The 26,472-nt window shown below is 48.0% G+C and overlaps 1 protein-coding gene across 1 annotated transcript in view; it reads left to right on the top strand.

The window, feature by feature from the left end:
• LOC309646334 (BOS complex subunit NOMO1) overlaps positions 1-26,472 on the top strand; it is a 52,222-nt gene that overhangs the window by 16,247 nt on the left and 9,503 nt on the right. Inside the window, exons 10-25 of the mRNA XM_082432553.1 lie at positions 873-978; positions 1,170-1,320; positions 5,588-5,762; positions 7,136-7,277; positions 8,301-8,432; positions 9,479-9,615; positions 11,146-11,233; positions 14,246-14,309; positions 14,874-14,969; positions 18,058-18,276; positions 18,375-18,457; positions 19,300-19,459; positions 19,602-19,728; positions 21,514-21,627; positions 22,518-22,645; positions 23,727-23,868. Of these exons, the coding sequence (XP_082288679.1) occupies positions 873-978; positions 1,170-1,320; positions 5,588-5,762; positions 7,136-7,277; positions 8,301-8,432; positions 9,479-9,615; positions 11,146-11,233; positions 14,246-14,309; positions 14,874-14,969; positions 18,058-18,276; positions 18,375-18,457; positions 19,300-19,459; positions 19,602-19,728; positions 21,514-21,627; positions 22,518-22,645; positions 23,727-23,868 (2,064 nt within the window). The remainder of the gene's footprint in view (positions 1-872; positions 979-1,169; positions 1,321-5,587; positions 5,763-7,135; positions 7,278-8,300; positions 8,433-9,478; positions 9,616-11,145; positions 11,234-14,245; positions 14,310-14,873; positions 14,970-18,057; positions 18,277-18,374; positions 18,458-19,299; positions 19,460-19,601; positions 19,729-21,513; positions 21,628-22,517; positions 22,646-23,726; positions 23,869-26,472) is intronic.

Below are 26,472 nucleotides of genomic sequence, written 5' to 3' on the forward strand. Positions count from 1 at the left end.
CCAGGGAAGCCCGAGTCTTATTCTTTACTGTATTCCTAACACGTGATTTAGTGCCAGGTACGTGGTGGGTGCCTAATAAAAGTGGTTGTTGAGTGAATATATAATTTAATAAGTGGGTTAACCACGTCTTTTTAGAAGGATCAAGAAGAGCTACCTGACTGAAGAGGAAGCCATTTTATTTTTTTAGAGCTCAAATGCTGTGCATATATGCGTGCTTGCATCCATCCATTCATTCAGGAGTCATTGATTGAGTGCCTACTGTGTACCAGGTGACTAAGACAGAAAAGGTCCCTATCTTCATGAAGCTCACATTCTAGTGGGAGGGAGACAAACTAGAAGAAATCAAACAAAGACATACCAGATACTGGGGAGGTTTTTGCTGAAGCCTAGAGAGTAGGTTAGTGTGATGGACAGCAACTGGCTGGGGCGTGAGGCAGGGGCTCCCGAGAGAGGGTAGTGAGAGCATCTCAGAGGTGGTGACAGTTTGAGCTAAACCTGAAGGACGAGAAGGGGCGGCCTCTCCCCCATCCTCTGCAGGTGTGGGAGGAGATCCAGGCTGAGGGAGCAGCTGGTGTGAAAGCCCCTCGTGGGGAAAGCATGCAGGAACCCAAGATCAGGGTGGCTGGAGCCCAGCTGAGTGCAGAGAGCCAAGCCCTGGCCCTCACAGTGAGGAGGGCCCAGACACATAAACCAAGCGGAAGACAAGATGTGGGAAAGGGCTGCGGGTGGGTGAGCTGGGAGGGAGCTGGCTGGCACGGGGCACCAGGAGAAGCCAGCGTAGGCAGGGGTGCTGAGCGACGGCGTGAGGGGCATGAGGGGGGCTTCTGCGGCTCAAGCACATGACAGCCTCCTCCCTGTTCTTCATCTTCTAGCCGGTGTTCCACGTCATGGGATTCTCTGTCACTGGGAGGGTCTTGAACGGACCTGAAGGAGAGGGTGTCCCGGACGCGGTGGTCACCCTGAACAACCAGATCAAAGGTGGGCAGACACGTTGGGCCCTGGCCTGTTTGCCTGGGCTGGGTTTTGCTCACAGAGAGGAATGGAAAGGAAAGAAAATCTTAACGACTCTATGAAAACATGCCAGCTTTTGGTCTCGAGTATACCTGTGTAGATGAGGGCTACACAGTTGTTTTTCTCTCATCCTTTGTTGGCCTGTTTTTGTTTTACAGTCAAAACAAAAGCCGATGGCTCGTTCCGTCTGGAGAACATAACAACTGGGACGTACACCATCCACGCCCAGAAGGAGCACCTCTACTTTGAAACCGTCTCAATCAAAATCGCACCCAACACGCCTCAGCTGGCTGACATCATCGCCACAGGGTAAGGCGGGCGTGCGGGGCCTGGAAGGGCTGGTGCTTATGTTGGCGGCCAGCGGAGAACAAGACCACCTTCGATCTGACTGTGCATTTCTGCCAAGGGTCCATGTCCAGTCTCAGACACCTATGGAGAAACTCAGGCTGGCTTCTTTGGAAAGATCAGAGCTAAGTGTTATAATCTGAAGGTGCTTAACTGTTAGCTGCTTCAAGAAAATCGTCTTGCTTCAAAGTTAAAACGGGTTCAAGTTAGAAGAAGATCTGTTGTGCCTGACTTCACATCTGTGAGGCCTGCCTTGGCTTCACTGGAAGATAGTGTAGTCGGTTGAGAACGTTTGCTGTAAGATGCTTCGGGTCGTTGTCACAGTTCTTCCCACTTTGTTGTACTTATTGTGAGTTGTGAGGAGATAGCCCGTGGTTGAATTCCTATAGTTTCATCAAGTAGTGACACCGTCTAGTGCAGAGAACCCCGGCCTTGGAGTCAGAGTTTGGGTCTTTCTCTTATCCGTGTGTCACCTATAGAATGGGGAGGCTGCCATCCCTCCTTGGCAGTAGGTGCTCACTAAACAGTAACCTAACGGGGTGGCGGGTGGTGAGCAGGGTCTGCGTGGAAAGAGGCCTCTGAGAGCAGCGCGGTGTGGATGGGGGCACAGCACTTGGTGTTGCTGGAGTGTGAAGTGCTGGGTGGATGAAGGGAGCAGATGTCAGAGGGCCTCCTCACTCCCCATTGGAAGGCGAGGATTTTCTCCACCAGGGAGAAAAGTCAAGGGGCCGGTGAACGGTGTGAGCATGGAGGTAACGTGGTTAGATTTTTGTCTTCAGTGAGACACTGTGGTGCCATGGCTGGGGGGAAGGCCTCGAAGGGGACAGAAGAGGGTGCGGGAGGCCTGAAAGCAGAGTTAACGAGGGCCTGTCTTATGGGGAAGTCAGGGACAGATCGGGAAGATGTCTCGGGCTTCCCAGCCTGAGAGGCAGGATGGCCGTGGACGGGGAGAGGAGCCGGTTGGGGATGAGGCGTCAGTTTTGGCCGCGGCGGTCCGTAGGCCCACTAGGTGGCACCCTCCACCAGGTGCTTGGACAGATCATAAATCGGGAAGACTCGGCGGCAGGTGGCAGCCAGAACCTCGAATGTGTAAGAGCAGGTAGAAGTGGACCAGTGGACCGGAAATAGAATGTCAGCCTTCGAGGGGCGGCCTCAGGAGAACCTGGGGTGGGGGTTTAGGTGTGACCTCCCGATGGTCCCAGAGGTCCAGGAGCTGAGCCCTGAAGACACGCTTTATTGGCTTGGTCGCTGAGGAGGTGACCGTTGTCTGTAGGCAGGTGGGGGGTCCGGGTCTGGGGTTCATTGTTGAAAGGCAGGCGAGGAAGCAGAGCACCCGTGGAGCCTGCTGCCGTGTGTGTCGTGGTGGAGCCTCAGGAAGTGACTGCTGGGCTGCAGTTCTCCCTGCTTCCCTCATAAACAGTTCTGAGCAGCGACTCCAGGTGAGTCACCGTGATAAGTGCTGGGTGTGTACAGGGAACCAGGCTAACGTCACAAAGGCAGGGGTCCAGGAGACAGACTGAAGACGAGGAGTCAGTGATGGTAAGTTGGGGTGGGTGTGCAGGAAGAGCTCGGGGACCCCGAGGGGACTTCGTTTAGGTGGGGCGCCGTGGAAGCTGAGACCTTCGGGAGGACTGAAAGGTAGCTGAGTGGAGGGCTTGGCAGGCAGAGGGGAGAGCCTGTGCCGGGGCCTGGAGGGGACAGGGGAGCTCTGGGGTCGGGCTGGGGACAGCCAGTATGGCTGGGGGCGATGGTGAGGCTGGAGGGCCACGTGGCCTTGTAGCCATCTTGTGGGGATGGGCTTCTCCCCAAGTGCAGTGGGAAACCATTGACGAGTTTTCATCAAGGGAGCCGTGTGGATTGACGAGTTTTCATCAAGGGAGCCGTGTGGATCAGGGCATTTGGGAAAGTTTGGTTTTTTTTTTGTCTTTTTTTCTCCTGACTGCTATGTGGAGAGTGGATTGGAGGAAAGCCAGAGTATAAGTGGAGGGCGTAGATGGGAGGTGTGACAGTTGTCTGGAGGAGATGGTGACCGGTGGGACCTGGGATCCTGCTGGCGGGGGAGGGAGGAGGCGTAGGTGGATTTGATGAGTGATATGGAGGCTTTGTGCATCAGAGCCCAGGTTTCCTATTTGAGCATCTGGGTAGATGGAGGAGGTGCCATTCATGGAGATGAGGAAACGTAATTTAATTTTATATTTATTTTCTTCTTTAAAGTGGAATATTTGGGTCAAAGAGAATGAAACAACATCTGTTGAGCATCATTGGAAAAATTCATCATTTTCCTTTTGGCCCGTTTACCTTTTAATTCATTGCTATTTCTTACTCTTTCTGTTTCTCCCTTTTAAAAAAATTATTTGCTAATTTATTTGAAAATCAAACTCTGACTTCTGTCTAAATGGCAATGAGAATATAGTTGTCTCACGATGCACCAAAATTACTGATTTCTCTTCATTAATGTATTAAATCCTGATGAAATAATTTATTGACACATCAATTTTTAAGAGCTTCAGTATAACAAAACACTGTCTTACTGGCTTTTTAGTTCTTTTTCTAAACTAAACCAGTATATATTTGAGGTTTAGGGTAATTGGACACTTATCTTTAATTGAGAATATGAGCTAAAACTGATTGTATGGTTAAAATATTTAAAACTTAGGCAAAGAGGTTCAACTTGGAATGAATAAGGGGACTTCCCCCCTCCCCAACATGGACACAAATGAAGGGAATATGGAAGGTCCTTGAGAATAATTCCATCAGTAGTCCCTTCCTATCCGTTTTCTCTGATAGTACACAGTAGGGAACCAAAAGGCAAACCTTTGAATCTAGATCAGGGGCTGGCACATTTTGTCTATCAAGGACCAGAGAATAAATATTTCAGACTTCACGGGCTGATAAGGTCTCTGTGACGAAACCCACTACAGACAGTTCATAAATGAACGGGCTTGGCTGTGTTCCAGGAAAACTTTATGTGTGGACACTGACATCGTAGTAGCATGTCGTTTATTATGTCATGAAATAATCTTTTGATTTTTTTTTTTTTTCCCCCTTTAAAAGTGTGAAAACCATCTGAGCTCATGGTCCCTCCCGAAACAGGTGGCTGGTGTGACTTGGCCTGTGGGCTGTGGCGCCTTGCCCCTCACTGTCCAGCCTGAGCCCCCGTGGCCGGGCTGGTCACATCCCTTTAGGGAGACGGCTGTGCTTTCCTTCACTCCCGGACTTCACACACACAGCGTTCCACCGCCTTCTTGTTCCTTCTGCTGTTTTTTCTTTGCAGCAGAGTGGGTGTGCCAGCATTTAGTGTGCCCCATAATTATCCAACACTGAATCCGGCATTTTTTATTCTCCTGTCAAAAGGCACAACTGATTTTTTATCTAAAGTGATTCTGTTTAAGATTAGAAAATAGAACCTTTAGGCAGTTGAAGAAGCGATTGTGGCCTCCAGCTGTGGGACATTATTACACTTAAACACACCAACTGACTAAAAATGAAGACGGTCACTCCACGGACGCCGGGCTTCGTTGCTGTTTATTAGCGAGCGGATGTGCCTTTCATGTGCTTCTGGAGGGGTGCCTTGTAGCACTTTACACACTGCTCATTGCAGTCTCCAGTCTGAGCCATTACCTTAATAGGGCTTTTCACTTATAAGTTGCTTCTGTGGCTCCTAGCTCCTAAGGAGTTCAGTTTTAGCTCTGCATTTTTGTTTAACTTAATTACCTTTCCTATTCAGATCTCTCAGATTGCTTTTATCTGTGCATTATATATAATCACAGGCGAGGAAGGCGTCTTTGATAACCCTGCCTTGTTTTATCCCCTGGGTAATAACACACTTTCATAGGCAGCTTACAGCTCTTGCTTTTAAGGACTAGTGCACATTCTCAGTTCGAGGCGGCTCCAACGTCAACGACCCAATTATCTGAAACATTTTTATCATCCACAGATTGTTTGAAAATTGCTTCTGCAGTGGGGGATGGCCAGATGTCACCCAGAACATACAAACAGCCCCACCCCGGGCCCTCGCTCTGCCTTTTCCTTATGCAGAAAGAGGTCCAATCTTCTTTCTAAAGGTTGCTTTGAAAACTGGAGTCATTTGGGCTGCATTCCTGTCTCTTCATTAAGATCATACTAGTCTTAGGGACGAGGGCTGAAAGAGCGATGCATAGTTTGGGTTGCTAAGCACCTTTCCTGTGATAATTGAGTTCTCATGCTGGAATGAATGGTCCCCTTGTTGCAGGTTCAGTGTCTGTGGCCAGATATCAATCATTCGCTTCCCCGACACTGTCAAGCAGATGAGTAAATACAAAGTTGTCCTGTCCTCTCAAGACAAGGACAAGTCTTTGGTCACCGTGGAGATGGATGCTCAGGGATCATTCTGTTTTAAAGCAAAACCAGGGACCTACAAAGTCCAGGTATGACGAGTTTTGTTCTATTTAAGATATTTGAAAAAACACCAATGATTTAAAAAGGGTTATCTTAAAATGGGGTTAGAGAAGGAGCATTTCCATTCCCAACTTCGTATTCTGAAATCTTTACATTCCTGCATGTCACAGTTAGTAGAGCAGACAGGCAACTGGTTTGAAGGTGATGCAACAGGCCTTTCTCTTTTCCAGTCCTGATGTTTATTAGGGGTGAGTATCAGGCTGCCAGTCACGCCTCCACCTTCTCAGGCTTCTGGCTGCTGTTGAATATCCATGGGTCCCCAAAGGAGATAACAGTGAACTCTTTATTAATGGCAGCTCAGTAACATCCACAGAGCATGGCTTCTGGACCCTGAGGCCAAACAGAGCTTCCCTTTTCCTGCCTTGCTGTAAATTGAAGACGCTGGGCAGGCACCACCTGATTTCTCCATCCAGGCAGGTGGAGAAGCAGGGGAGACCCTGGCTTGTAGTCTCACCGCCAGGGTGAAGGCCTGAGCACTGGTGGGGGCAGTGGGCAAGAGATGAGACAGAAGCGGAGGTCAGGCCACCGGCCCCGTGGGGTCTCAGGCTCTCACCCATCAAGTCAGGTGCTTCCTGGGGAAGAGCAGGGGAGGGGGCTGGGAAGGGTCCTTCTAAGACTTTGCTCTCCTGTAGGGCCAGTGGGATCCGCCGCCGCCCCCCCCGCCCCCCCCGCCCCCCCGGCTAAGGAGATGGGGTGGGGGCACAGCTTTGCCCCTGCTTCCACGAACAGCATACTGTGTGGGTTGGCAACTCCTTTACCAGCCAGCCAGCGTCTTGTGACGTTGGACACAGGGACAAGCCTTTAGAGGCCCTTTCAGAGGCATGATCAGGCACTTTTCCAGGGAAGGGCAATTCCAGAATGTGATCTCTACCAGGGATGAAGAAGGCGAGCACCGCCTCCTCTCCCAGTCCCTCTGTGAGCTTGAGAAAGGCACACAGAAGTGAGGGAAGAAGAAATGGCCCACTTCCACTGTTGGTCGTCCACGTGGCATCCACAAGTTCACAGCTCGTGTCACGAGTGACCTCAAGCCAGGATCAGGTTCTGGGATTTAGTATGGTTTCCAGCTGGGTGCACACGATCAATGACAGCTTTGCGTGCCCCGATACGCTTTTGTGTACACCCTGGCACTGCTGAAGGCTAGTGTTTTATGTCTGCTTAGAAATATGTTTTCTTCACACCGGCTGTATGCAGATTTGTTTTGATTATAAAACTAGGCCTAGGAATGAACCTTCGTCCTACAGAATCCGTTTAGCCTTGGGCCCAGGTGGATGTTCTGGTGCCATGTTGGCCAGGGAGCAGCGGCCCTGATGCAGCCGCTGACCTTGTTCTGTGTGTCCCGCAGGTGATGGTTCCTGAGGCGGAGACCAGAGCGGGGCTGATGTTGAAGCCTCAGACGCTGCTTCTGGCTGTGACTGACAGGCCCGTGATGGACGTGGCCTTCGTGCAGTTTTTGGCATCGGTTTCGGGGAAAGTCTCTTGTTTGGGTAAGATGTCAATTGAAAGCAAGAACAGATAGGTTCAAAGAAGTAGGTGGGGAGAGGTGGGATTTTGGTGAGCTTTTCCTTATTGGGCTGCATTGAAGGTAAAAGCAGAAGCTGCTCCAGGGGAGTGGTGTCTTGAGAGTCTGTGTCATGTGCAGTTCTTTCTGAATAATTGCCGCAATCACCATAACATTTCTCTTTGAGTAATGCTGCTTTGGCTTCCAAAAGAACATGTGGGTTTCTTTTTATTCTCCTCTGACTCTGAAAGGAAGATGGTAGTTGGGCCCAGGTTTCCATCCCAGCTGTCACTTACCAGTATGAGACTGTAAGCATGTACTTGCCCAGCCTCAGTTTTTCTTCTGTAAAATGGGAATACTACTGCTCTCAGGGGGTTTTAATGAGGCTTACATGCGGTCATGTCGAGAGGCAGTGTAGCACAGTGGTTAAGATCATAGACTCTGGAACCAGACCACATGGGCTTGAACCTTTGCTGTGTGACCTGGGGTAAGTTACTTAACCTCTCTGTGCTTGGAGTCCCTCATCTGTAATGTGGAGATGTTAATAGTACCTACCTCACAGGGTAGTTGTGAGGATCAAATGAGTTACTGTATGTATAGCCGTTGGAAGTACCTGGAACACAGCAAGAGCCATATAAATCTTTGCCATTATTAGTAATGATGATTAGTTATGATGATGATAAAGGACCCAGTTCTATACCTGGTATGAAGTGGATTTTCAATAAAGTTTCATCACCTGTGTCTGTTTTTCTCTGGCTCCTGTTGATGCTCCACAGATATTACTTACCCCGATGCAATAATTGCTGGGTGGCTTCATTGTTTGGTACCGATGACAAGCATAGGGGAGACTTCCTAGAATCAAGTAGATGCATGTTAGCTTTGAAGGAACCTCCTGGCACTGTCCTTCAGGAGCTAAGGGGTGGGAAGCAGCACACAGAGATTGAGGGTTCGAACGGGTACTACGGTTCACAAGGCAGTCAAGTGAGGCCCCCGCATCTTTTCTCTGCAGACACCTGCGGTGACCTGCTGGTGACCCTGCAGTCCCTGAGCCGCCAGGGCGAGAAGCGGAGCCTCCAGCTCTCCGGCAAGGTCAACTCGATGACTTTCACGTTTGACAACGTGCTGCCCGGAAAATACAAAAGTAAGAACCGAAAGCAGCACTTCCTGTCTTTCTACACTTTCTAGAAACCTGCTCTCAAGGTGCATCCCAGCTGTACAGTTGTACTCGTTTAACTCTTCTTTGCCTCTTGACCTTGAATGTGCATTATTTAGCCTTGGGCAGTAATGCAGGAGTTGAGGCTTTATGAACTAACGGCCACCTCATCAGGATGACCCACACACTTCTTCTCATGCCATCTTATTTCTAAATGCTGGAAAAGAGTGTGAAATAATTACACTGACGTGTTCTACCACTTAGCAGCTGTGTGAGCGAGGCAGCTTACTTGATCTCCCTGAGACTCAGTTTCCCCTTCTGAAATAGGAGTCATAGAACCTTTCTGCAGAATGTAGGACTCATGAAATCCAGTATGTGAAGCCCCTTGCACAGGGCCTGGGAAGCAGAAGGTGCTGGCGAATGTTGTTTCTCTTTTCTCCGCCTTTCTTGAGAAGCTCCCATTGCTTGTATTTTTGCTCTGTCAGAGTTTAGCTGGGAGCTGCTGGCAGTGAATGGCTTATAAAGTAGACTGATTTTTCTGGGGAATTATATTTTCTATTATGTCAGGTGTTGGCAAACTGAGCTGAGGGCGACTGCCTGTTTTTATGAATAAAGTTTTATTGGAACACAGCCACGCCCACTTGTTTGTTTATCATCTGTGGCTGCTTGTGTGCTGCAGAGGCAGAGTTGAATAGTTGAGACCATGTGGCCCGCAAAGGTGAAAATATTTTCTCTCTGGCGCCTTACAGGAAAAAGTTTGCCAATCCCTGAATGTCTTACTCGTAGCCTGCTCTTAGGCCCAGTTGAATTTCTTTCTTGGTGATTTTAATGGCCATTGGTTTCAGTTTTTCTTTAGCAGTTACTTATTCCCAGTGTGACCAGCTCTATGTGTATACTGACACACACACACACATATTTGTTGGTATGTATGTGTATAGAGGCTCACACATAGAATTCATTAGCACTTTTTCTGGGGGCATTCAGGGAGGCGGTGTGCTCTGTTCCCACGTGGGTGTGTGTTGTGTCCTTTGCAGTCAGCATCCTGCATGAAGATTGGTGCTGGAAGAACAAGAGTCTGGAGGTGGAGGTTCTGGAGGACGACGTGTCAGCGATTGAGTTCAGGCAGACAGGCTATATGCTGAGATGCTCCCTTTCTCACGCCATCACTCTGGTAAGCGGGGCTTCTGAGGATTCTCTTATGTGGAAGGACACTCGCCTTTTGGAGAGCGAGAAGGACTAGCATGCTAAGAGTATTATCAGCATAGATAGTCAAGGCGGATTCCCTTTTCTGCCCCTCGACTCACCCGCCTATTATGGAAAGCACCATGAGAAAGTATTTTGAGTCCCTTAGTGGAAAGATGCCTTTGTTTGGGAGATTTCCTTGTCCTGGCTCCACATTAAATTCTAACTTTGACTAGTGATTTGGGGAAGCCGTTGACGTAGTGCAAAGCACGTGGGCTTTGTAGCGTCGGGCAAGTTCATTTAGTGTTTGTGAGCCTCCGTTTTCTCCTCTAAAATTGAGATCATAATACTCACTCCCCAGGGGCATCGTAAGGTTTAAGTAAACCTCTTACGTATTTGAAGTTTTCCTGGCCGTACACTGCTATTATTTATGAACAGGTGCAGCTGAGGATAGAGTCGGTTATTCTGTTGTAGTCTCTGCAGCTGGATTGGCAGTGTATGCAGTGGGTTTCAGGAAAGGGAGCCACCTGTGTTACACCTATGTAGACCCATTCATGAACTTTATATAATTTTTTGACTTCCAGCAATGGCAGATGTCACTGTCAGGTCCCAGTGGAGAAATGGAGGCAAATGGCAATTAAGTGGCCGCTTATATTAGACACCAGAGGCAGTGAGACTGGTGTCTCCAACGCCAGTTGAATGCTCTAACCGCTTAACTACAAGAGCTCAACAAACAGCTTTGTTACGAGAGATGGGTTGATTAATATCCAGTTGAGAATAAGTAACAGACATTTAGGAAACCGTTCCTTCCCTTAAACCCTCCAGTGGATTTCCATTTCCCTTAGACTGAGATCCATCTTCCTTAACGATGGCCAGCCCTTCGCTAACTCGTACCTTACCCCTTACCCCTCTCCGCCTCGCTCACCGGGCCGTGGCATATTGCTGCCTCGGCCAGTTCCACACCAAGCTCGGTCCCTTCTCTGGGCCTTTGCACATACTCTTCTCTGCCTGGAATGACGTGTCTTCTCCACAACTGAGTGTAGTTGCTTTTTCTCATCAGTCAGGCTGCAGCCCCAATGTTACCTGCTCAGGAGGGGTCTGATCTGAGGCCAAGCTGAACAGGCCTCTGCGGTGGTCCCTCTCTATCCTGCTCCCTGTTTATTTCTCTGTAAGCTCTGTTCCTTCCTAGCTGAAGTCTACTGACTTCTTTGTTGACTACCTGGGTTTTCTCTCTTCCCATATTAGAATGTAAGCCTCCCTGAAAACAAGAGCCAGGGCAGCAACCAAGGCCCAGCCTGAGTCTGCCGCATAGCAGGTGCTCAATAATATTAGTTGATTGAATTAAAAAGATCACGTTTTTGTTGGAAGTTTTGGAAGCTTTTTGATTTTCCTGTGGCACCCAGCTGCTCACATGATTAATGGGCAAAACAGATGACTGGTTCAGAAACAGAAATATTATTAATCATCGCTGTGTCTCCATCTCCCCTAGTAAGTCATTGTATTGGCTTTGGTCCCTTAGGAATTTTATCAGGATGGAAATGGACCTGAGAACGTGGGGATTTATAACCTCTCCAAAGGCGTCAACCGATTCTGCCTGTCTAAGCCCGGTGAGTCTGGAAGGATTGATGTGCTATGAGTGAGAGAAATGGAAAGGCACCAGAGGGTGGTTTTAAAGGCGTTTTTCCCTATCTCGGTTCAGTTTGCATCAAGCTGTCAACTTTGGTCGTGGTTAGCTCCTCTGGAGGCAGCAGCGTTTTTTCCCAAAGAAATAGAGGTGGGGGCTGGCACGTGTTCCCGGGCTCTCGGGTTGGAGTTGGGGCCAGACCACTGGACCCTTTCCACTTCTAAAAGCATTGTACCATCAGCCCATGACCTCTCCTGGTGAGTGATCTTTTTAAGATAAAGATTGGATCATCTCCCGCCTTGCTTAAAGTCCTTCAGTGGCTTCTCTGTCTGTTAATGGCTTTATTGAGATGCAATTTGCAGACCATTTAAAATGTGTACAGTACAGCGATGTTTAGTAACTATACCTAGCTTTACAACCATCATTTTAATCCAGTTTAGAACATTTGCATCACCTCAGTAATATCCTTCCTGCATGTTTACATTTAATCTCTATTCCCAGCTCTAGGCAGCCACTAATTTATTTTCTGTCTCTATGGATTTGCCTTTTTTGGACATTTCATATAATGAAATCATACAATACTGTTATTTTTTAGGCTTCTTTCACTTAGCATAATGTTTCTGAAGTTCACCCAGGTTGTAGCAGGTATTAATAATTTGTTCCTTTTTATTGGTGAATAGTATTCCATTGCATGGATATATCACAGTTTGTGTATCCATTCATTAGTTGGTGGGTTTTTGAACTGTTTCCCGCTTGGGGCTATTATGAATAGTGTTGCTATGAACATTTGTGTACGAGTCTTTGTTTGGACATTTGTTGGGTAGATACCTAGGAATAGAATCATATAATAAATTTATGTTTAATTTTTAAAGAAACTGCCAAATTGTTTTCTGAAAAGGCTGTATTTGCCATTTGATATTCCTACCAGCCATGCCTGAGGGTTCATGTTTTTCCACATCTCTACCAATATTTGTTACTATCTTTTTGATTTTTAGCCCTCCTGGTGGGTGTAAAGTAGTATCTCATTGTGGTTTTATTTTGCATTTTCCTAATGAATAATTCAGTGACTTCTCTTGGTTCTCAAGATAAAATCCCCACTCACCCATGGTTTCACTTTCCACAGTTTCAGTTACCTGTGGTCAACTGTGGTCCAAAAATATTAAATGGGAAATTCCAGAAATAAACAGTTCATAAGTTTTAAATTGCATGCTATTCTGAGTAGCGTGATGAAATCTCTCACCATCCTGCTCCCTTCCAGCCCGGAGATGTGAATCATCCCTTTGTCTGGCACGTCCACCCTGTATACTTTACCCACCCATTAGTGTACGTAAAAACATAACATGTAGAGGGTTTGGTACTGTCTGCGGTTTCAGGCATCCACTGGGGGTCTTAGAACGTATACCCCACAGATAGGGGGTACTCTTGTACAGAACCCTTAATCAGACCTTGAGCGCCTGCGTAATCTAGCTCTACCTGTCACACTCTGCTCCAGCCACTCTGTCCTGTGTTTTAATCAGGATGCCGTTGGCTGCAGGTAACAAAATCTATACGACAACCCCCAAAAAGTGGGGTTAATTTGGCTCAGTAACAAAGTCTGGCAGCATCAGGCATGGGTTCAGCAGCTGGTAGATGTTAGGGTTGGTGTCTTCGTGATTCTTTTAGCTCTTTCCCTGGTATTTCTTACCTTGTGTTTTCAAGGTGCCTACTGTTGCCCCAGAAAACTTATGTTTAAGGCAGGAAGATGGGGAGAGGGGCGGGCAAACATTTTCCATGCCGCATCCTCCAGGAAACTTCATGTCCTACCTGCCAGAACCGTGTCACAAGGCCACTTTTAGCTGCAAGGGAGCCTGGGGAGGTTGGATTTGCTGCCTGAGGCTGGGCGCATTTTCACCCTAAACGTAAGCAGGAAGGACAGCTGTTAGGGAGACAGCCAGCAAGCCTGTGGTTCAGATGCCGTGCTCTGCCCCAGTGCTTTCCCTGCCCCACCCCCTCTTCACCCAGCTCTGCCTGCCTGCTCATCACTTCTTGGTTCCGATGTTACTCCCCAGGGAGACTGGCCCTACAGTGTCGTTGGGAGCTCCCTGCTGTGCTCGTGTCCACAGTGCCCAGTTCCTCCCCTGCCCATACCCGTCACACCTGGTGTGCACGTGGCTGTCGAATGCTCGCTCTCTCTCTGTAGATGGCAAGCCCCATGAAGGCAGGGACTGTGTCTGTTCCCACCATGTATCAACACCTGGCACACTGCCCGGCCCGAGTTGCCCTGTCAGTGTTTGTCAAATGAAAGAACAAACAAAACGAATGGAGAAACCTAGTAATTTTTTTTCTACTCGTAACTGCATTGAGGCTTGATCAGTGTGACAGAAACAGCAGAGGTGATTTGAACTAATTTCATGTTTTGGTCGGTCATATGGCCAAAATGTTGGTTAAAGACCATTTGGGAGAATCCGTTGTTACACTTTGCTCCTTCCTGAAACTATTCTTCTGGCAAATGACATCCTATGCCCCTAAGCTGAGTGTACCCCGTGTGAGCTCATGGTGTGAAAGTGTTTTTGCAGTTGTTCCGTAATTTTCTGGGCCTTCCCCTGCCCCATGCCCCCTCTTAGGAATATTTATAGGAAGGAGTCCAGGCTGTGGCTGTCTTTTGGGTCTTTAACAGAATCTGTTAAGTAGAAAATTCTCAGTCTGATTCGCAGTAGAAATGTACTTCCTGTTCCTCCTCGTGCACGTGTCTGTTAGCTTGGTCTGTGTGGACTAAAGTGCTGTGACTTGTTAAATTATGCAAAATGAAAATCCTTGCTCTGTGAGTGGGCCTTTAAGTGGATCAGGTCATTGGTAAGAAGCCATCGTAGGCAGCGGAAAAGGCATTTCTGATCCCGTGTTGCACATCCATGATAGGTTGTGAGTGAGAGGCACCGCCTTTGGATTTCGGATGTTGGAATTGCTCAGCATAATAGACGCTCTTCTCTGAAAATTACTTTTGATTTCCTGGCTGCAGGCGTGTACAAGGTGACCCCTCGCTCCTGCCACCGGTTCGAGCAAGCGTTCTACACCTATGACACGTAAGCCGGGCGCCGACTGCTCCGGGGTGTCTGTGTGTCTCCTGTGGAGGAGAGTGAGTGTGACTCTCTTCTTCACTCATTGCTGAGAACACGGGAGTTTTTTGTATTTTTTCTGGAAGCGGTAAGGTTAGGCATGGAAAAGAATTTCTAGACAAGGATTTTAAGACAGTTGGGTAAATTACTGAGGAAATGAAGGTAAGCTCTCTTTCCCAAGAATTCTGTAAACCCAGGACGGAAGGCTGTGGTTTGGAAGTGGCTTAAATACAATGTTTGTTGAATCTTCCAGCCTCACTGATGAGAATTTCTCAAGCTCAAGTCTACCATTTTTCTATTTTTACAAATGCTTGTGGGTTTCACAGGGAATTGGAGGTGTAAAGTTTTGGCTTGGAGAATCAGTTTACTCTTAAAGACACTTGTATGTATTTCAGGAGCTCTGAAGCGCTAAGAGCAGTGTCACAGAGTATATTTCAGGGTCAGGAAGGTCGCCCATAAAGGATGTTGTTTGTGATCCTTTGAGAACCATGAGGTGATGTGGTGTTTTCTTTCCACTTCTCTGATTTATAGGTCTTCACCCAGTATCTTGACGTTGACAGCCATTCGCCACCACGTCCTTGGAACTATCACCACTGACAAAATGATGGATGTCACCGTGACTATCAAGTAAGGCTAGTGTTCCGTGCTGGGCTGAGCACGGGAGGGTGGTGGACCAGACCTTCTCTAATGGACGCTCTGAAAATTATTCTTGATTTGTTATCTCTAGGCGTATGTACAAACGGTCTTCGCTCTTATACTTATGTGACATAGCTGTAAATTCACGACAGCCTTGTTCCTTTCCTTTTATGACTCAGGAATTAACTGTGGATGAGGAAGAGTCTCCTGACAGCTCGTTTCAGTGTCTTAAATTTCTGTTTGAACTCGTTACACTTCCTGTCTTTGCTAAGGAAAAAAAAAATCTCTGGTTTGTTCACTGTATTTCAAGTGTTTTAGCAAATTCAAAAAAAATTGCCTATTTTTCTTTAGATCCTTTCTCTAAGGCTTGGGAAATAGAGATGACACCTTATATTAGAAGGGTCATGAGAGAAAGTGTATGAAAGGCAGTGCCTCACTGAGAGTCAGGTTTGTGTGAATGTCACCTTTGAGAGGAATTTTTGCTGTGTGGTGGGTGCATCTGACACCCTAATTTTCTCAAGAAAGGAAAGAGTTTTGACAATATAACCATCTTTGTCAAGTAGAATGGAAATCTGAGTAACTTTCTCCCAGCTTGCCTTATTTGAAGTTGCCTTTCCAGCCGTGTCTCCATCTTTCTGTCCACTCGTCCGTCCGTGAAGAAAATATGTATGGAGAATCCTCAGTGGTTAGGTTAGGCACTGGACGTAGGCGATAGCCCCTGCCCTCGTGGAACCTACAGTCTCATGGGGGCAGCAGACAGTAGGCCAAGAGTCAACATACAGAACTGTAAAATTACAGCTGTGATAAGTGCTTTGACTTTGACCTTGTCAGGGGGTTGAGGTCCATGCAGGAGAGGTGGGCTTCTGGGGGCCAGCCATGTGAAGGGTCTTAGCTGTGTCCTGTGGACACTCTGACATATTTCAAGTAGAGGGGTCACTTTCTTTTTGTTTCAAGAAGGTCCCCCTGGCGGCTGAGTGGAGAACAGATAGAAGAGGCGCAAGAGTGGAAGTCGATCGAGGTGGGGGCAGAGGCTCTTGTAGGAGTCCAGGTGAGGGAGGATGGGGGCTTCAGCCAGGCGGATGGCGGTGGGGATGGAGAGAAGTGGATGGGTTGGAGAGTTGTCAGGGAGATTGAGTTGAAGGGACGCGGCAGCAGGCTGACCACGTGGGGTCAGGGAGGGAGGAGTGTCAGGGGCAGCCCGTGGTCTCTGACTGAATTGATGGGATACCTATTTACCAGGGTGACATGGTTTCTAGGAGAAGGCCTTGCTACGTTTGTCTTGTGGGCCTGGCACTTTGCCTGGTGCTGGAGCAATGTCTTTTAGTATTTTCCTGCTTGGAAAGTATGAATTACTCGTATGACTAGAAAGTCATATTTTTACCAGTAGTGACTCCATGTTACATTGTTTTCAGTCTTTATTAAGTTTATTTTTGTAACCTCAGAAGGGTTTTTGTTTGGTTTGGTTTTGCTGAAAATTATGTGAAATGCATCTTCCAGCTGGACATGGCCGGGGGCGGGGTCCCTAATGGGGGTCTTGTGCTTCCCTATCCAAAACCAGATTCCTGGTGGTCGCCCTCCACAGACCTCCTCTGTAGCCTTCCCTGTTTCAGAAATGGCAGCTCCGTCTTTCTCGTTGGTCCTTGACTCTTCTTTCTCTTGCATCCCATACCCAACCGATCCATCTGCAAATCCTCAACTGTACAATCCTCGGTATCCAGGGGGTTTGGTTCCAGGACCCCCCGTGGTTACCAGAATCCACAGATGCTCAAGTCCCTTATAAAATGAAGTCTTATTTGCATATAATCTATGCACATTCTCCTGTATACTTTAAATATACTTTAAGTCATCTCTAGATTACTTATAATATCCAATGCGATGTAAATGCAATGTAAATAGTTGTAAATACAATGTAAATGCTATGTAAATAGTTGCCAGCATGTGACAAAATCAAGGTTTACTTTTTGGAACTTTCTGGAATATCTTTTCCCCCAAATATTTTCCATCTGCGGTTGGTTGAATCCTCAGATGCGGAACCCGCGGAAATGGAGGGCCAACTGTATATCCGTCATCCAGTCCTTTCTTAGCGCCTGGCCTCTATACTTTGGTTCCACCCACCCTTGTCTCTTGCTGGGATCGTTGCCGCAGCTTCCTGTCTGGCTTCCGAGTTTTGGCTGTTGCTTTATAACAGTGTGTTGTTCATGGGGAAGTCCGAGTGATCTTTAAAAGTGGAGACCCTGTCATTCCTCTGTTTAAAACTCCACTCCCCCCAGGGTCCCCACCAAGGTTTGCCAAGCCCTAGTCTGACACCTGATCTGGCTGTACCTGCTCTGGCTCTGCCTGGGTCCCTCTGGCCAGGCCTCCCTGGTCTCCTCCTTGCTGTCCCTTGAGCATGGCAGGGAGCTGCCTCCAAGGCTCCGAGAGACTTTGCACTCGACACCTCCTTGCCTGAGGCCTCCTCACCCAGAGCCGAGTGGTTTGCTCTCTGCCGCCCTTCCTTCAGGTCGGCGTGGTGTCACCTTATCGGAAGGGACTGGGCTGAGCCCCTAATAAAAAGTAGCGCCCCTCGCCTCCCACCAGCTCTTTTATCTTTCCACGCTGCTTTATTTTTCTTTATTGTACTTATCACCTGACAACATTTTTCTGTTGATTGTCTACCTCTTCCCACTAGAATGTAGATTCCATGAGGTTGGGGAATGTTGTCTGTCCTGTGTACAGTCTCCCCAGTGCCTGGTTCTCTTGCAGAGTATGTTCTCAATAAAGGTTGAAAGAGAGAAGATGGTGGTGTGGAAAGGACTCCATGTCCTACGGGAAATCTGATAAGTTTCCTTCAAGTCATAAAGTCAGTGGTATTTCATCCCAGCCCAGATCTATCAGATACGTCCACCATGGCAAAGAAGTTCAGCTTTTTGTTTTTAAAAAGCTATTAGTTTATTCAAAACAGGAGAAGACTGTGTTGGTGGCTTTATGAGGTGCTTGGGTTTTTTTTACTGCTGGATCTCTGCTTGCAGAAATGTCCGATTCCCACTGACTACAGGGATACGTGACTTTGTCTTCTGGACTGCTCCTTCCTTTCTTCCAGATCTTCCATCGACAGTGAACCCGCCCTGGTCCTCGGCCCTCTGAGGTCCGTGCAGGAGCTGCGGAGGGAGCAGCAGCTGGCCGAGATCGAGAGCCGCAGGCAGGAGAGGGAGAAGACCGGTGGAGAGGAGGGGGTTGAGGGAAGGACCAAGCCCCCTGTGCAGGAGATGGTGGACGAGTTACAGGGCCCCTTCTCCTATGACTTCTCCTACTGGGCACGGTAAGCGCTCTCCGGCTTTCCCTGCAGGGTCCTCTGTTCTGATGTCCTTCCTCATGGGGGGACAGACCAGCCACATTGAAGTATCTTACTTATTTTAGGTCTGGAGAGAAAATCACTGTCACACCCTCGTCTAAAGAGCTGCTCTTTTATCCTCCTTCCATGGAAGCCACCGTCAGTGGAGGTAAATGTCAGCTCAGCGAGCCGATGACACACCTTTGCAAGTGTTTCTTTCCCTGCAATTAAAATTTTATTCTGTGCTGCTGTTATAGTGAAACCATCTTTGTAAGGTACCTTCAATCCCCTTTGGCACATAGATCTTACTACTTGATGAGTGAGTGAATGAACGAAGGGTCTAAATCAGTAAATGTGACTTTCACTATTAGAATTGGGGGATCTTTTTGGAAAAGGACTCAGTTTTCCTTGATGTTATCAGGTTGACACCAGAAGGGAGATAAAAAGCAAAAGCATCAGTTGTTGAAATGTCTGAAATGTCTTTGTGTGTCCGAACTGTTTGTGATGTTTACATTTTTTGGTCGGGGTTATGGGAGGGTCTTTTGGGGACTGGATAACCATAAGTGATTGCTGGTGAAATATTTAGGCTACCAATAGCTTTTCCCAGCATCGTGGGTTCATTAAACTCTGGACGTTTCTGTGTTTGGAAGGAGAGTATTGAAGGGCGTGGCTGTCCAGCAGGCAGCCTGTCCGGGGCAGCCTTCCATACCGGTCCTCTGAGGTCCAGCCGCACAGGCTCTGACCTGCAGTAATGGCTTCTCTCCCCACCTGTGGCCTGTGAGAGCCAAGGGAGAGGAGCAGGGGAAAGCCAGCTTTGTTGGCTGTACCTGCTAACATTCCTGGCGTTGAACAAGGCCATTCATCAATGGTGAGAGGCTTGGGCCACTTGCAGTCACTGAGGATTCTGGTACAGTCAGCAGCCTCATTGGAGCTGGCTTCCAATATCTCAGTTTTAGGCCCTTCTTTAATGGGAAGCCCCAACCTAATCTTCTTTATCTCTTCCCTTTTTAGAAAGCTGCCCAGGGAAGTTGATTGAGATCCAAGGGAAAGCAGGCTTATTTCTGGAAGGCCAGATCCACCCAGAGTTGGAAGGAGTGGAGATTGTCATCAGTGAAAAGGGGGCGAGTTCACCCCTAATCACAGTCTTTACTGACGACAAAGGTGCCTATAGGTAAGGCCGTGACTAAGAAACATTTGCTTGGGATCAGTCGGGGAGCCTAGAAAGAAACTGGGGAGCCAGGTTTCCTTGGGGCAGGTGATGCTTCTTCCAGGATTTGAAGCAAAGCCATCTCCAGTGTTTCTTTTTTATTCAGTGTTGGGCCACTGCACAGTGACCTGGAGTATACCGTGTCCTCGCAGAAGGAGGGCTACGTTTTGACTGCGGTGGAAGGAACCATAGGAGACTTTAAGGCTTATGCCTTGGCAGGCGTGAGCTTTGAGGTAACACTGTGTGCTTTTAAAAAGCAGCTTTATGGGGTATAATAGACATACAGTAAGCTGCACGTAAAGTGTATAATTTGACAGTTTTGACATATGATGACCCCCATGAAAACACTACCACAATCAAAATGGTGGCCACATCCGTCACCCTCCAAAATTTCCTCATACCCTTGGCAACCCCTCTCTCCTGCCCCTCCCCACTGCTCTGATCTGCCTTCTTTCACTATGGGTCATTTCGCATTTCCTAGAGTTTTATATAAATGGAATCATTCAGGATGTACTCTTTTTTGGTCTGGCTTCTTTCACTTGTAATTAGGAGATCTGTTGACTTTAGCTTGTGTGCATACCTTTTGGGAAGTATTTTAAGCTTTCATCCTTGACTCTGTTCTCTGTCGAAGGATGCAGAATGTCTTTCTCTCTTGCCTCAGTCCTTCTTGGGAAGAAGCATGCTGTGTGATGGACAGAGTGAGTCTGGAGATCCTTGAGGCTGAATATTTTCAACATAGAGGCCAAATAAATTAAAATTCTATATTGCAGAATGCATTTAAACCAAACTGAAAGATAGTCAAACTGGGAAGAAATATCTGTACCATAAATAACATTCCCCGTTTACCAGGGACTCCTAAAATCTATAAGAAAAAGACAACCCAACATGGGACTCCCGTGGTGGCACAGTGGGTTCAGAATCTGCCTGCCAACGCAGGGGACACGGGTTTGAGCCCTAGTGCAGGAAGATCCCACATGCCGCGGAGCAACTAAGCCTGTGCTCCACAACTACTGAGCCTGCGTTCTAGAGCCCGTGTACCACAGCTAACGAACCCTGTGTGCCTAGAGCCTATGCTCTTCAACAAGAGAAAGCCCGCGCTCGCCGCAACTAGAGAAAGCCCGTGCGTAGAAACAAAGACCCAACGCAGCCAAAAATAAATAATTAAATAAATTAATTAATTAAAAAATAAAAAGACAACCCAACAGAGAAAAGATAAACCAAGGATATGAAAGGCAGTTCACAGAAGTCATCCAAGTCACTCATAAACATACAGGAAACACTTGACTTCGGTAGTGACTGGGGAAATGCAAAGGAAGTTACCATCGAAACACTGGGTCTGGGGTGAGATTTGCAATAATCAAGACAATATCCATCTTCTTGGCGAGCACGCATTTTCCCACACATAGGTAATTTGTTGGAGCTGGAAATGGTTACAGCCACCATGGAGGGCAGTTTGGGGGTTTCTTTCTGAATTTCGAGTGCACACATCCAACAATTCTACTCCTAGGAATTGACTGTTCGGAAAAAGAAAAACTTAAAAAACTTAAGTGCACAAAGATACACACGCTCAGGGACATTCAGATCGTCTCTCCTTTTCCATCACAAAACTCAGTGGCTAGCCTGTGTGCCGTGGTTGGCCGACCTCTGCTTTAGAACGATATGCAGCTGTTCCGAAGCAGCGAGGCTGATCGGTGGGGACTGGTGGACGAGGGCAGCCGGGAAAGTGGCTGAGGGCAGAGAAAGCAACTTGCAGTTACAGAACTGTACAGTTTAGGGGCCCCCCCCAGCCCCACCAGATCACTTATGAAGTCCATCAACAGCAGCCTTAATGCTGATAAGATTTGTGTGGGCACAGAGTTCTGGAAGGCTGCACACCAAACTATTAACATTGGTTACCCTGGGGATGAATAGGAGACCTTTTGTCTCCCCCAATGAATAACCCATTAAGGATTACCTCTTGACTTGTTCATGGCTAATATGAGTTAACCTTGCTCTGGGGTTCCTTTTTCCACCCCCAGATAAAAGCTGAAGACGACCAGCCCCTCCCTGGGGTCCTCCTATCCCTCAGCGGTGGTGTGTTTCGTTCCAACCTCTTGACTCAGGACAACGGCATTCTGACCTTCTCAAACCTGGTAAGGTGTCGTAGTTTACTGCCTGCCTGACTCCCCCCATGAGAGTGCCGGGACACGGCGGCCTTGACTTGTGTGTTGCTTGACAACGTGAGAACAGAAAACCAGCCTGGAGTGTTGTACGTTTCTTCGGTGACCAGACGTAATTAGAGGATTGCTCTCACTAGAACTTAATGCTGCTGATTCGTGTTCCCTTCTGCACAGACTTCTTGTTTTCTGGTCACCCCCTTGTCACTGAGACAGTGTAATTAATTACCCCGGCCACAGCGGCTCCTGTCTTAAACTTCCCTTTGTTTTACCACAGGATCGCGCTGTTTATAATGCCGAGTCTTGTTCAGGGGGTGAGCTTGTGTTTCTTCTGCAAAGCACACTCCCCATGGTGAGTGGATAGCACCCAGTTTTCACTGGGGATGTAGAATGAGGCCCTGAGTGGTGGGCACTCAGGAGTGCACGTCAGTTGGCCATCTTGTCAGTCCTGGGAATAAAGTGACTGTTACAGGGATGTCGCAAACAGGCAGTGAGGTGTATCTGAAAGATCACATGCTGTGCAGTGATGCGCACCGAGCTTCAAATCTTCCATCTGCTACTTACTTGCTGGGTCATCTCAGGCAAGTTACTTGACCTCTCTGACCTCCGTTGCTTCCTTCATAAAATTCAAATATGATTTCTACCCCACAGAGTTCTTGTAGGCGCACCATGATGACAGCTGCTGTTAGAATTGTAATTGCTGTCACTGTAATGATTTATTGTAGAGTTAGAGTTACCATTTCTGTGTGTCTAGGAAGCCGTGGAGCTCTTGGGCCTAATTCTGGTCCATCATGACTTCAGCCACCCCCTTTGAAGCCATACCTAGATTTGCAGCAGAGGCTCAGTTTGTGGTTGTCTCTCGGCAGAGCCCCGGCCAGTATTACTTCAAGCCCATGATGAAAGAATTCCGGTTTGAGCCATCCTCGCAGATGATCGAGGTGCAGGAGGGGCAGAACTTGAAGATCACCATCACCGGCTACCGCACGGCCTACAGGTGGGCAGCCCCACCTGCGCCCCTCTCTCCCAAGCCCGGGCTATGGGATCACACTCACGCTTCTGTTCTCTAGAAACTCATCCCAGTCTTCATACTGATTTTATTTGGAAGACAAGGGACATAAGATACGAAGTCCACAGGCTCCTGACTGCTGCCGTTTTCTTCTAATATCTCCAACGAGTGTCCCCGTTTTTTTTTTTTTTTTTTTAATTTTAATTTTGGCCATGCCAGGCAGCTTGCAGGATCTCAGTTCCCTGACTAGGGATCGAGCCCGGGCCGCAGCAGTGACAGTGCTGAATCCTAACAACTAGGCCAACAGGGAACTCCCTTCAAACGAGTGATTCAGTCACAAAGTTCCTATTTTGAAATTGGCCTGAGAGACCCTATTTAGTTCCTAAAAATTTTCATTTTTTTAAAAAGTTTGAAACTTGAGTTAACATTTTGAAAAGGAGGAAATGCATTCACTTGAGTGAAACTTGGAAATCCTGGAAAGAGTCTGTACAATGTGAAGTTTCCCTCCTATCCTGGTCTCCGAGCTACCTGGGTTTTCCAGTATTTCTGAATACTTTCAGAGACGGTTTATACAAATATTAGTAAATATATTTATACACACGCACACATATTATACACATTTACAAAAGCACTCGAGGCAAAGATCGATTAATCAGAAGGAATGGGTTTAGAAAAACGGACCATTTTCAATCGAACATAAAAATGGAATGACTTATTTTCATTTTATTGGATGCTTCATTATTTAAAGCTTAACAAAAAAATACGATAAAGTGGAATAAAATAAAGCTTAACCTTTTTTAATTACAAGTTTCTGGAGCATCCCTTAGAATGTACAAGAAGAGAAATTGATGACAGTCTTCTGGCTGGCCTGAGCCCTCCGGCAGGAAGGCTCTATTTGCAAGTGACACAGCTAGAACTGAGTTGTCTGGGTCATTTGGGGCACAGTTCTCCATTGAAATATTTTGCACCGTAAATTGTTAGTAAATGCAGGACACTTTCCCTGAAATCTTTTGTGTGCTTCAGAAAACCCCAAGAACGTCATGTTCTGTTTCTTCTCTCGTACCTCTAGTTGCTATGGTACAGTTTCTTCCTTAAACGGAGAACCAGAACAGGGTGTTGCCGTGGAAGCAGTGGGCCAGAACGACTGCAGTATTTATGGAGAAGACACCGTGACGGACGAAGAAGGGAAGTTCAGGTTACGTGGATTGCTGGTGAGCCTTTGGACGTGTTTCATTAGTGGCTTTTTTCATACCGGGTTCAGCGGTGCCTTGTGGTGCCCCCAAGACTGCTAGGAATGGGGTCAAGAGCATTGCCAGGGCAGCGTAGGGTTCTGGAGCTCTTCCCAATCCCTATTGTAGCTGACATACTTACCTTTTATGTAGCTGATGTACTGGGTTGGGGGTTTTGTAGCGAAATAAAGGTGGAAAACCATGGGTTTGGTGCACCTTTTGCCTAGCATGGGTAGTGTGGCTCAGGCCAGGGCTCTCAAACCAGATGCCAGTGGCGCCAGAAGACAAGTGTGAAAGGCTGGAGGATGCTGGGTGCCTGGTAGGGAGCAGTGCGGACTGCAGGGCCCTGGAGAGGGTCTGGCCCACGAGAAGGGGGCAGCTGCCACTCAGCTCCAGCTCTACACAGCTGTGTGGGAAGACAGACTCAGGGTTGCCAGATCGTTTTGAGTTTGTAAAAACATGAAAACTTCTGATTTTTAGATGTTAACAACCAATTAAAAAAAAAAAAACCCACAACTTTGTGCAGGCCAAATAACCGACTTATTTGTCCTTTTGGCTGCTCAATTGCAACATTTGGTTCAGAAGTTATGGTGCCTTTTCCCTCACTTTTACTTGCGCATCCATACATTCATTTGCTCGTTCAGCAGACACTAAGTAGGGTCACCGAACGAGAATGTGGGTTGATGGCACCCACTGGACAGGGCCAGTTGGATCCAGGGTTTGGTCCTCAGCCTTTCAGATTCACAAACTGGATGTTCTTAGTTGACCCCAGGGATAGTCGTACACATGTTGGCAACTGACTGATGTTTTCCTGAATCGCGTGAGCTGAGATGCAGATCCGTTTGCCAGTTTACTTAGGTATGTTGGGGCGATGCTGTCCTCTCCCAAAGGTAAGAACATCCACGTCCATTGTCCGCCCATCCCCACTCGCAGATATGGGGAAGTCAGGTCAGGAGGTTGCTTGGTGAGTGAGGAGGGTTCAAAAAGCTGAAGGAGGAAGATGGGCTTGGGGAGGACTGGAGAGCGTGTGTTCTGATGGCCCAGCCGGATGCACACCCACGGGTGGGCTCCCTGTGCCCTCTGCCCACCACTCCCCGTCTTCAGTCTCTTCTCATCAGACTCGGCGAGACAACGGCGCTCTTGCTCCCGCAGGAGTCTGGATGGCCTGACTGCGACGCTCCCTTCTCACTCTCCTCTGCCCTTGGAGAGGCCCACCCTCTGTGGAGCGTGCTGCCACTGGGACACTGCTCCCTGCTGTCCCCCAGGCCTGCTTTCCTCCCTCGTAGCAGTGGTTCCAGAGAGCACAGAGTGGTGGCGGTAGCATGGATGTCCCCCGCCACCAGGCTGGCTGTAACCAGGGCCCCGGGAGGGGCGACGGGTCCTTAGAGCCAGCTTCTCTGTCTCCCGCGTTCAGTGCAGGCCCAGCCTTTGAAATTTTGTCCTTCATGGGCTGCACTAATGCCTTTCTCCCTGGGTTTGAATCCTGCCTCCGTCATTTCTTAGCTGTGTAAGTTCAGGCAAGTGTCTTGTGCTTTTTATATGTTTCATCGTCCGTAAAGTGAGGATGAGAATAATGTCTACCTTCCAGGATGGCTGTGAGTATTAAGTGAGTTAATACACGTAAAACACATGGAGCAGTGCATGACACACTGACTCCGTAAGTGGTAAAAGCAAGAACAGACAGTACCTTCCCCTGAGGTGGTCCTCACCAGAACTGCCAGCGTAGGTGTTTGTTTGCAGCTTTTCTTGGTCTAAGTTAGCAGCAGGAGGAGGGCCTGGCCGGCGCCTGTGCACTTCAGTCTGCCTTCCCATGGCCGGAGCTGGGGGACTCGGTGTTCCACGCTCACCTCCCTCTTACGGTTGCAGGAATGCAGATTCTGCATCACCATGTTGGTTCTTCCCAGGGTCTTACTGGCCCAGACATGTTTCTCTAAATTCACCAACTTAACACATTTTATTTAACTAAACCAAATATAGTTTTCTTCTCCACGACAATAGATTTCCGTTTTAAATGATGCTGCCCCACACCCTCCTCGTAATAGGTGTTAATTCATTCAGCGTTGCTTAGAGTCGCCCCCTTGTGGCAGCCCACTCCTTTTTCACATGCCAGGCCTCGGATTCTGGAGGAATAGCCTAAGGCTAGACGTTTCGCATCAAGGCTTTGGATTTGAGTTTGCCAGTCTCCCAGAGGATGCCAGGCTGGAGAGCCCTTGTTGAAGATTTCCTAAGCATTTAAACCCCCATTAGAATTCATTTCCCCAGTTGATCTTTCCGGGCAGTGTACTTGTCAAGGCATCTTGGGTGAGAAGCTGCATCCCTAGATGTTGCTACCAGAGGCTGAAGGTGAATCCCAGAGTCAGCCGGCCAGGAGCGAGGAGTCGGGCCGGTTAGGATGGGAGCAGCTGCCCGATGGGCTCCTGCCCGGCCGGGCATGGGCATGAGGGGGCAGTGCCTGTTCTTCCCAGCTTCAGCATTGCCCGTCCCTTCTTTTCTTTACAAATTGCTATGCATGTCTTCCTTTCTGAGGTGCAGGTAGATATTTTGAACCAAACCCAATGCTGCTAGTCCTCACTGAGCTATAAAGTG

Source organism: Balaenoptera physalus, assembly GCF_965194825.1.
Source record: "Balaenoptera physalus genome assembly, chromosome: 16".
Classification (NCBI taxonomy): Eukaryota; Metazoa; Chordata; class Mammalia; order Artiodactyla; family Balaenopteridae; genus Balaenoptera; species Balaenoptera physalus.